General features: G+C 40.5%; 1 protein-coding gene across 1 annotated transcript in view; it reads right to left on the minus strand.

Annotated features, from left to right (window-relative positions):
- PSMB2 (proteasome 20S subunit beta 2) overlaps positions 1–7,346 on the minus strand; it is a 32,196-nt gene extending 24,850 nt beyond the window's left edge. Inside the window, exons 1-2 of the mRNA XM_059136953.1 lie at positions 7,137–7,346; positions 1,658–1,780 (exon numbers count right to left, since the gene is read on the minus strand). Coding sequence (XP_058992936.1) covers positions 1,658–1,780; positions 7,137–7,227 — 214 coding nt within the window. The 5' untranslated portion in view covers positions 7,228–7,346. The remainder of the gene's footprint in view (positions 1–1,657; positions 1,781–7,136) is intronic.
- Positions 7,347–11,545: the final 4,199 nt, after the last annotated feature.

The raw sequence follows: 11,545 nt of genomic DNA on the forward strand, positions 1-11,545 counted from the left end.
TTTTCAATTCTCCACCTAATCCCCTAAATACCACTAAGGATTTGACAGTCATCTTAAAGGCAGAAAGGTCTGATGCCTATTTACATATAGCTTTTTCCCTCCTTTCCCTTATTGTAGCTCAGTTCTTGACCTTTAATATGCGTAAGAATTACTATATAGGGTTATATAAACAAAACTACACTTGACAGGTAATTTAAAAGATTTTATTTATTTATTTTTTAAAAAAGATTTCATTTATTTCTTTGACAGAGAAAGACACAATGAGAGAGGGAACACAAGCAGGGGAGAGGGACAGGGAGAAGCAGGCCTTTCACTGAGCAGGGAGCCTGATGTGGGGCTTGATCCCAGGACCCAGGGATCATGATCTGAGCTAAAGGCAGATGCTTAATGACTGAGCCACCCAGGCATCCCCAATTTAAAAGATTTTAAAGGCAAATTTTAACCACACATAATTTTTGTTTTGTGCACTGACTTTCAACCCTAACACCTACGCAATAAGCAACCCTCTCAACTTGTTTACTCTCCCTCCCTCTCCCAGGACAGGACAGTGAAATATTGCTGTAGCTAATTGAGAAATATACTTGAGAAACAATACTGGCATCCCTCACCTGCCATAGGCATGAATTAGAGAGCCACTAAAAAATAACTCTTGAAATATTCTCAATTTGCTTAAACCTGAGTGCTACGTCCTTTAGGTGTTTTTCATCTTTGAATTCCCTGTGGTAATAGCCAGAGTGCTTAAGATAGAGGAGGCCTTCAAAATTATTCATGGAACTAAATGTATGATGCTAAATTTGCTGCCTAAAATCTATATAAATGGGTCATATCTAGCCATTTTATATAATTATATTCAAATTAACTTCTTTCACAGTCCCACATTGTATCAGTGCTGTGCTTAAGTGTATTAAACTATGAAGTAAGTAACTGAAGTAATGTCCATTCTGCTAAGGTGTCACTATAAACTTCCCTGAATCATAAAGCTTGTGGCTAATATTATCTGTTAGTGAGGCTTTCTCTAATGAGGAAATCCTAGTGAGGAATCCTTTAATAAGGATGACAGCTTATTAGCCCCAGAGGGAACTCACAAAAATCTTAATTATCTTCCTAGACAAGAATCTACCAAAAAGGCAAGGCAGAACTCTTCTATTACATTAAATCTCCTCCACAACTACACAGAGCATTAAGTTTACAAACACTTTACATATTATTCATTAATATTATTATTATCCCATTTTAGATGTAAGGAAAATAAAGACTCAAAGAAGCTAAGTGACTTGTCACATTAAAAAAAAATAGTAAAACCAAGTTTAACTGAGGTCTTTTAGTTCTGAGGTTCAGATATACTTTAGTCAAGTAACATCCTCTGAAATATCTAACACTTTAAAAAGTCTGATACCACCATGTTCATCACCAAGGTGGACCTCAAGTATCAGTGTTATAATGGTTCTTTTCTCAGCTCTGGGATTTGTGCAGAAAATTTTTAGGATCAGGAGGGTCTAGATAATGTTTTAAAAGTAGGAAGATTCAAGTAAAAATATGACCACACTGGTCTGCTCACATGTAGAATTGCCAGTAGAGAGTAAACTTTTTTATTTCAGATTTAAAGACAAAACAAGTTATATTCCAAAAACATAGATACATTCCAAGTATTACCCACCATTTCGCATCTTATAAAGTTGCACATTTTTCTGAATATATTCTGCAAACTGTACAGTGTCTCCAGCCTCTCCAACACATAGGAGTAAGATTTTTTCACTCATCTTAAACATCTTGTCATGATCTGCTCAAAGAAAAAAAAATGTTAAAAATTACCTCATCAGAAATTTACCGCTATTACACAGGCAACCACAAACAAGTTTATCAATCACTATATTGAAAAATTTTGCCAATCACTGTTTTTAGAAGACTTTAATGGGCAACTGTATTAATTATTCTCTTTCACTGTCCATGTTAAACCCATTGGCCTATTTTGTTAAGGTCAGTCTCAGCTGGAGAATATATTTGAAAGCTGAAAACTGAAAATACAGTTAAATACATTTGAAGGCCCCTGAAATGCAAAAACTGAACTTTCAAAGACTGAAGGAATCAAGCCAATGGCCATTATCTTTAGGTTCATGATTTCAGAGCCCTGAAATGTCTCTACATATACAAATGTTATTTATACACACACAAAAGCATACATGAAGGACCAGAGCTACACTGAAAATTAAGGAGTCATCTCGAGAAAGAAAAAAAAAATCAACTGAGAATATAAATTACCTTAAAAAGTAAATCAACACCATTTCCAAAGCAGAGTAAATTATAATGCCAGAGCAAAAATTCTAAATGAATATTTTAACACTATGCTATTTAAAAATACCTCAAAAATCCCAATAGTCTAATCTTATCTAGTGGAACCAGACTCGTTCAGATTACATAGATAAATAAATATTCAGATAGCAGTTAGTGCCTAAGGAAGAAAACCCCAAATGCAGTCTGTAGCTTCAGAAGAAGCCTAAATCTCCCTATCTCACTCTCACTTTCACTTTCCATTTTTCAAATAGTGCTGAATAATCTTCCCTGGGAGACATGTTTCCTGTCTGAAAGCTTCTGAAATGTCAAAATCCCTTAATAGGATTTAAAGAACAAAATGCCTCAGTCAAATATTCTACAAATGTTCGAAAGTTGTAGAATCACAATGTGGCTTCTTAGACTTGGGGTAAAAAAACACACAAATTGTACCTGCAGAGAGTATCAATCTGCCTTGCAAACACACTTTTATGTGTTGTAGGCTACAGATTTAAAGACTGTTAGTTTGCAAACATGGTCATAAAAGGAAAAAATTCAGGACGCCTGCGTGGCACAGTCAGTTAAGCAGCTGCCTTCGGTTCAGGTCATGATCCCAGGGTCCTGGGACAGAGTCCTGCATAGGCTCCACGCTCAGCAGGGAGTCTGCTTCTCCTTCTGCCCCCACATCCCAAAAGATTATAAAATAACCCTCATAAAAATAAAATCTTTTTTAAAAAAATTCACTTATGGATATATTATCTATGCAAAGAAAAAGGACCAGAAAAATATTAGATGCCACTGGCATCCAAGTTCTTGCCAGTGGCAAGAGTATGGGTGATTTTCATTTCTTTCATTTTATTAGCTTTCCTAAAATGCCCTGTATCATTTTTGTAAGAACATATTACTTAATAAGCTTGCATTCTTTTTTTTTCTTTTAAGGATTTTATTTATTTATATGACAGATAGAGAGAAGAACACAAGTAGGCAGAACAACAGGCAGAGCGAGAGGGAGAAGCAGGCTCTCCACTGAGCAGGGAGCCCAACATGGGGCTCAATCCCAGGACCCTGGGATCATGGCCTGAGCCGAAGGCAGCTGCCTAATCGACTGAGCCACCCAGGTGCCCCTATTATTTTCATAATGAGAAAAAAAATCTGGGTTTTTTTTCTGGTTTTTTTTTTTTTTTTTTTTTTTTTTTTTTTAAGATTTTATTGATTTGAGAGAGAGGAAAAGCACAGACGGAGAGGAAGAGGGAGAAGCAAACTCCCCGCTGAGCAAAGAGCCCAACTCGGGGCTTGATCCCAGGACCCTGAGATCACATCCTGAGCCACAGGCAGACACTTAACCAACTGAGCCACCCAGGCGCCCCCAAAAAAGCTGTTTTTATTTTGGAAAGAAAAAGCTTGTTTATAAAGAATTAATGTCACATTAAGAAAAAATGCTAAAATTCTAGGCAGTAAACTGTTCAATTTTGTAATGAATTCAATACAAGGCCAAAAGTGTGTTTTAAACATTTATTGTGTGTCCAGTGAGTAGTAAAAGGGAGGTGTTATAAATGCTAATGGCTCTCTGAGGAAACAGCCTGCATAACACTAGGGAATTTCTGATCCTTGACAAAGAACTTTAAAAATCCACACAGATGAAACAAACGGAAAACAAACTGAACATCACCATACAATATTGTGAAAGGCCAACTATACTAGAACCCATCAGACGTTAGTTATTTTTATTTTTTTTAAAGTAGGCTCTGCAACGAAGGTGAGGCTTGAACTCACAACCCCAAGATCAAGAGTTGCATGCTCTAATAACTGATCCAGATGCCCCTTTAGACCTATATTATAATCTGGACTCAGCACTCTGAACTTGGGCTCTAATTTCCAAGTGTATAAAATAGTTCTACTATCACTTATCCTACCTGGTACAGAGGGAAAACTATACATGAACAGTATCACATATTCAGTATTAGTCAGTGTAACTCAGGTTACGCATGCTATATGAATTCAGAAAAAAAAAGCATTCTGTGTGGGTTTAAGTGCTCTGAGTAATTTATAATTTTCAATGACATTACTTTTATTTAGTTGAGAGCAACAGAGAGAGAGTACAAGCATGAGGAGGGGCAGAGGGTGGGAGAAGCAGACTCCCTGCTAAATAGGGAGCCTGACGTGGGACTCAATCCCAGGACCCCAGGATCATGACCTGAGCTGAGGGTAGATGCTTAATTCGCTGAGCCACCCAGGTGCCTTACTCTGAGAAATGTAAAAGCAATTCTGTACAGACCAAGAGACAAGAGACATGAATTGTAGCATATAATCAAACTGAAGATGTGGGGCACTTTCATAAGCAAGCAATCTCTGGGAAATATCTTCTCTATATCAAAATATCTTACAAAACTGACAAACCAAAAAAAAATTATTGGAATTGGGCGCCTGGGTGGCTCAGTGGGTTAAAGCCTCTGCCTTCGCCTCAGGTCATATTCCCAGGGTCCTGGGATCAAGCCCCACATCGGGCTCTCTGCTCAGCAGGGAGCCTGCTCCCTCCTCTCCCTCTCTCTGCCTGCCTCTCTGCCTACTCGTGATCTGTCTGTCAAATAAATAAATAAAATCTTTAAAAAAAAAAAATTATTGGAATTATCATTCTTATTTTATACTTGGAGAAAATAAATCCCAAAAGGTTATCCATTTTCAGCATTCTGCTTACCCTACCTAAGTTCCTTCATGAAATGAAAGGTGGAAAAGTCCTCACAGAATTTCAAAGTTCCTATCATAAAACGCTTTATACCAGAAAAGACTACAGGGAAAATTAGATTTGAGTGCAATTATTTCCAACCCATTTTTCAAGAATTAACTCAAATTCATCTTTCTTCCATACAACAGTGATCTTTCTTTTCTCTGAATACCCTTAGGCTTTTCTCCTGAAATCATTATTTTAAAAACTAATACTGACTAGTGATAGTTCTTTCATCATACAAAATCACCTTACAGTAGTTATTTCCTTGTTTTCTTAATGTCTTATAGCCCTGTGTTGGTTATACAGAATATCTGTAAAGGTACTGACTTGGTTATTGTTCTACCCAGACACTACTTCATCCTAAAATCACCTGTATATCAAAGGTCTTAGTATTCAAAATAATGGACAGATTTGCCCTCAAAACAAACTGACTGCTTTGGAAAGCATGATTTACAAATAAAACTTCTAGGGGCACCTAGGTGGCTCAGATGACTGTGTCTGCTTTCTGCTCAGGTCATGATCCCAGGGTGCTGGGAGCGAGCCCCATATCGGGCTCCCTTCTTAGCAGGGGGCGTGCTTCTCCCTCTCCCTCTGCTCCCCTGCTCCTACACTCACTCACTGTATCTCAAATAAAAAAAAATAAAAATAAATAAAAAAAAGAAGAATGAAAGAACAGAACTCAAGCAGAGTCCCTCAGGGCTCTTTCCATCTCCCCAAGTGATGACAGCCTGACAATCAGATGCCTGTTGCTTATAAAAGCAGTGATAGACACATACTTCAGAAAATTCCAGATTTAGTTTTCCTTTCCTTAAACCAAAGATGAACTATACCTGCCTTCTCAAAGCCTTCCCTAATCTCTACAACTAGAAAGAATCTCTTCTTCCTCTACATTACCCGAGAAGTTTTTTTTTCCATACGTAGCATAATTTTCAAGCTTGTACTGTAATTATTTGTACACATATCTGAGTCCGTTATTAAACTGTAACTTCCTTTCAGATACAGGCCACATCTTATTCTTCTTGCATCCCTTGAGAATCTAGCACTGGCAGTGGGCAACACAGGTGTCAAAACACAATATCTGTCAAATAAACATAAAGTCATCTGAGCCAAAGCACAATACTTTTTCAACAGGAGCATGTCTGTGATCAATCACAAAAACACACTCTTAGATTCCACAGATCAAAAATCTTTAAAAAAATTATTAAGTACTGACTATGGGGAGACAGTACAGTATAGCAGTTCTGGGCAAAGGATCTGAGTCAAATTGCATAGGTCTGAACCTGGGTTCTGCCTCCTGTGGTCTTAGGCAAGTTTCTTAACCCTAGGCCTCAGAACTAACATCTGTAAAATGGCAATATGATAGTGATCTTAAAAGCTTAAATGAAATAATGTAAATCACTTCAAATAGCATCTGCTTAAGTCCTTAGTATCATTACTACTATTTGTCACTGCATTAAAGCATTTGCACTAAACTGTTTCACTCCATACTCACAACAAGCTTGTGAGGTTGGTATTAATAACCTGACTTAATAGATGAGCCAATCTGGCCACCGTGAAAAAACTTGTACAAAGTCACAAAGAAAGTAAGTCATAAGACTCCAGTCTGCGAATTCCACTAACTACCTACATACAAGGAAAACTCGGCAGCCAGTGCCCCGGAAAACTGGAAAAGGAGGATAAGAGCTGAGAAAGGGGAAGATACAGGTAACGGAAGGGAAATGCCAAGTTTCTAGTCCCACAGTCCCAGTCTCCCCAGGATCCCATCTTACACCGCCAGCAAATTTACCTCATTAGCAGGGACAACAGAAACCCTTAAAAGATTCGGGGATCTAGGGAGCTTGGTGCCCGGCAGGCGCTTAAACACTTAAAAACTGAATTCCCACAAGCACCTTGCGCCCAGCAAGCATTTAGCGAAGGCCGGAGCAGGGCACTACCTCGGAGACCTAGGAGGAGCGAATGCCAAGGCCCTAAGCTAGTCTGCCCGTCTCCTCCTTCTATAAAACATGCAAGGACAGAGCAAGACACGCGGGGTTCCTAGACCTCCCTGGTGCTCACCGAACTCCCCCACCCCACCCCCCATCCCGAACTCCCGCCGACTCCCCTTACACCCAGGCCCCGCCGGACCTCCCCTGCTTCCTCTCACCGTCCTTCATCTGGACAATACTGCTAGCGGCCACCTGGTCGGAGGCGACAAGGACATAATCGGGGCCCTGGATGCCGATGAGGTACTCCATAGCGTCGGGAAGCCGAGAGGACAGTGTGGGACTCTCCGGCTTCTCGGCCTCCCCGGTGAGACAGCACGGCCGAGCGAAGATTTCGTGCGACACAGGCCACGCGACCGCCCGGGCCACCGGCGCTTTCGGATGACGCACAATTGTCGCGAGAGGTTGGAAAAGGGGGCGAGGCTTTGGGCGTCAGGATTCTTAACGCTCGCTTTTCGGTCTGTCGGCTTTCTTGTAAATCCGCTCTGCGGGCTGCTTGTCTTAGATAACGCCCGGTTTCTTTACTTACGAGTTGAGTTCAAAACTCGCCTGGGGGTAAAATCACACACTGCAAATAAAGTGCCAAGCACGTGTGGGTGCCAAAAGGGCGGGCGGACGTTCCTAAATGGTTGTTTCCCTTCGCTCGGTAAAATAAATCCAGAAACTCCCTTGAAAGCCAGATTACAGAAAAATAAACTTGACGGGAGCCTTCGTTACATGCTTCACAAAAATAAAACATGGTTGCGTTAAAGATCTAAGCATGAAGACATTATAACAGATCTTTACAGATGTCCTAATTTCAAATTATATGCAGTTACTTCTGGTAACAGCGACTTGGAAGGGAGGACTCTCACTTACTTTATACACATCTGTATTGTTTGAATGTTCTACAATGCTCATGTATTACTCATTTCTTATAAATAGGAACACACTTGGCCATCTCTATATCTTGCAGCCATTCTGGGAAAATCTGAAATATTCCATGATTAGTTCCTGACATTCACAATTTGGTCTTCATGCCAGCCTTACTAGCTTCCTGAGAAATGGCAAAACAGTTGCAATTCTATTTCCAACACAACTCTGCAATTCATTTGCTCCTGCAGAAATTTGTAGTCCTCGCTCCCTTCAGAATGTTTCTAACAGCTCTGTGCCTGTGAAGGAATATAGAGCCTGAAGAGTTAGGGGCAGCCCATCTATCATAGGATGGATGCCAGGGGCAAGTGAGGTCATTAAGTCAACCACACCACTAAGAACACAGACGCATCCATCATCCTAGAAAGATTCTTTTCTTAAACTCCACGGTGGGGGAAGTCTCTTGAGTCTCTCTCCCACCTCCCTTTCTCTTTGTGTGTGTTTGTACATTAATTGCAAAAAGTACACAGTTGTACCCTAACCACAAATCATGCAGAAGAAATATAAATACCTCTCCTCTTCCCACCAGAGGTAACTACCCACCAGATATCTGTATCCTTCCAGATTTTTTTCCTTTGTACATACCAATATTCATTCACTCTCTCTCTCTGTCAAAATAAATAAATAAATCTTTAAAAAATATTTTATTTTCAAGAAATCTCTACACCCATCATGGGGCTCAAACTTACAACCCAGAGACTAAGGGACACATACTCTACCAACTGAGCTAGCCAGGCACCCCACCCATTTTAAATTTAAATACACACAAAGACTTGCACATGAATGTTCATAACAGCTTTAAAAAGAACTGTTGTTACATACAACAACATAGAAAAACCTCAAAAGAATAATGCTGAGTGGGAAAAAAAACAGACAAAATGAATACACATTGTATGATTTCATTTATATAAAATTCTAGAAACAAATTCTAGAAACAAAAACTGATTTGTAATGATAGAAAAGCTATATGTGGTTGCCTTAGATGGAGAGGGTGGCGAGGGACAAGATGAAAGTGTGCAATGGGCATGAGGAGGTTTTAGAGGGTTACGGACATGTTAATTATCTTGATTGTGGTTATGTAGACATTGAGAGTTCGGATATTGAGAGTTCGGATCTAGACCACTGTAGTAAAGCGAAAATCACAATAAAGCAAGCCAAATGAATTGTTTGGTTTCCCAGTGCACATGAAAGTTATGTTTATCCTATACTATAGTCTATTAAAGGAGCAATACCATCATGTCTAAAATCGATGTACACACTTCTTGAAAGATTTTATTTATTTATTTTTCAGAGAGCGAGAGAGCACAAGCAGGAGGAGCAGCAGGGGGTACGGGGAGCAGCAGGCAGTGGGAGAAGCAGGCTCCCTGCTGAGCAAGGAGCCCCACATGGGACTCAATCCCAGGAACACAGGATCATGACCTGAGCTGAAAGCAGATGATTAACCAACTGAGCCATCCCAATGTACATGCTTTAATTTAAAAATACTTCGTTGCTGGAGCGCCTCAGTGGCTCAGTTGGTTAAGCATCTGACTCTTGGTTTTGGCTCAGGTCATGATACCGGGGTTGTGGAATAGAGCCCAATACCTGGCTCAGGGCTCAGGATGGAGTCTCCTTGACCTTCTCCCTCTGCTCCTCACTGCCCTCCCGCCCCACTCCCTCCCTCTCTCTCTCAAACAAATAAATAAAATAATAAAATCTTTAAAAAAATACTTTATTGCTAAGGGGCGCCTGGGTGGTACAGTCTGTTAAGCCATGGACTCTTGGTCTTAGCTCAGGTCCTGATCTCAAGGTCCTGAGATCGAGTCCTGCAACAGGCTCTGCATTCGGCAGGGAGTCTGCTTGAGATTATCTCTCTGCCTCTCCCACTCCCACACTCTCTCCCCCACACTCTTTCAAAAATAAATACATAAATCTTTTTTTAAAAAATACATCATTGCTTTAAAAAGCTATCATCTAAGCTTTAATGTGAATTGTAATCATTGATCACAGATCACCATAACCAATACAATAATAATGAAATGTTTGAAATATTGTAAGAATTAGCAGAATGTGACAGAGAGACCTGAAGTGAGCAAATACTGTTAGAAAATAGCACTGAAAGGGGCGTTTGGGTGGCTCAATCAGTTGAGCATCTGCCTTCAGCTCTGATCGTGGTCCTAGGGTCCTGGGATCAAGCCCCACAGGGAGCCCTGAGGCGGGATCCCTGCTCGGTGAGGGTCTGCTTCTCCCTCTTCCTCTATCCCTCCCATCCCTTGTGCTCTCTCCCTATCAAATAAATACATCAAATATTAAAGAAAAAAATGGTGCTGATAGACTTGCCTGACACAGGGCTGCTACCAACCACCCTTTAGTTTGTAAAAAATTGAAATGATCTGCATAGCAGAATCAAGCAAAGCACAATAAAATGTGGTACAGCTAGTTTCACAGGTGTGTGCATGTGTCAAAACTCATTAGATTGTATGTGTCTTTTATTTTATTTTTTCTTTTTTTAAAGATTTTATTTTTAAGCAATCTCTACACCCAATATGGGGCTCAAACCCACAACCCGAATATCAGGAGCCACACACTCCATCGAACAAGCCAGCCAGAACCCCTATATGTGCATTTTAATATACATTAATTATATCTTGAGAAAGCTATTTTAAAACATTATTATGTGTGGCAGAAATTGGTGTGATACTCAAATACTTCTCTTCTTTTTTACGATTATTTATTTATTTATTTATTTGAGAGAAAGAGAGAGAGAAAACACACAATTGGGGGGAAGGGCAGAGGGAGAGGGAGAAGCAGACTCTGTGCTGAGCAGAGGAGCCCCCCATGCAGCTCAATCCAGGACCTTGAGACCACGGCCTGAACCAAAGGCAGATGCTATAACTAACTGAGCCACTCAGGCACCCCAAGTGTGACCCTCAAATACTTCAATGATGTTGTGGTGGTCATCTCATCATAACTCCATTTTTTAAAAGACTTTTTAAATTTATCTGACAGAAAGAGACACAGCGAGGGAGGGAACACAAGCAGGGGAGCAGCAGAGGGAGAGGGAGAAGCAGGCTTCCTGCCGAGCAAAGAGCCTGATGTGGAGATCGATCCCAGGACCCTGGGATCATGACCTGAGACAAAGGCAGACTCTTAATGACCAAGTCACCCAGATGCCCCCTTAACTCCATTTAATTCACCAATCTGTCACTTGCAAAGATTGGAAGGGCTACAACAGATGACAATGGATCACTGCATGCTTAACCAAGTAATAGCTTTCATTGTTTCTGCTGTGTTGGACTCTGGAATAACATCAGACTACATCAGGCCATTTGACCCAGCTGATTGCATGTTACTGAGGTGCCTTTGGTTAAGGAATATGCCATATGGATCTTCTGGTAATCCACAATGGAAGAGTTGCAAGACACAAACCTCTAGAAATCTAGAACAGGGGGTTACCAACTTGGTAGAAACCAAGTGTCTGACTATAGAGTACCAAATGACTATGTAGCTTGAACTTCCCATTATGAGCTAGGTTCTGTCAAACCCATCAGTTTATAAGGTCTTGTGGGCTCAGCAGTAACATATCATAAAATAGAAGTGGTACAAAATTGGGGTGCCTGGGTGACTCAGTCAGTTAAGCGTCTGCCTTCAGCTCAGGTCATGATCCTGAAGTCTCAGG

The sequence above is a fragment of the Mustela lutreola genome, chromosome 10 (genome assembly GCF_030435805.1).
Source record: "Mustela lutreola isolate mMusLut2 chromosome 10, mMusLut2.pri, whole genome shotgun sequence".
In the NCBI taxonomy this organism is placed as follows: domain Eukaryota; kingdom Metazoa; phylum Chordata; class Mammalia; order Carnivora; family Mustelidae; genus Mustela; species Mustela lutreola.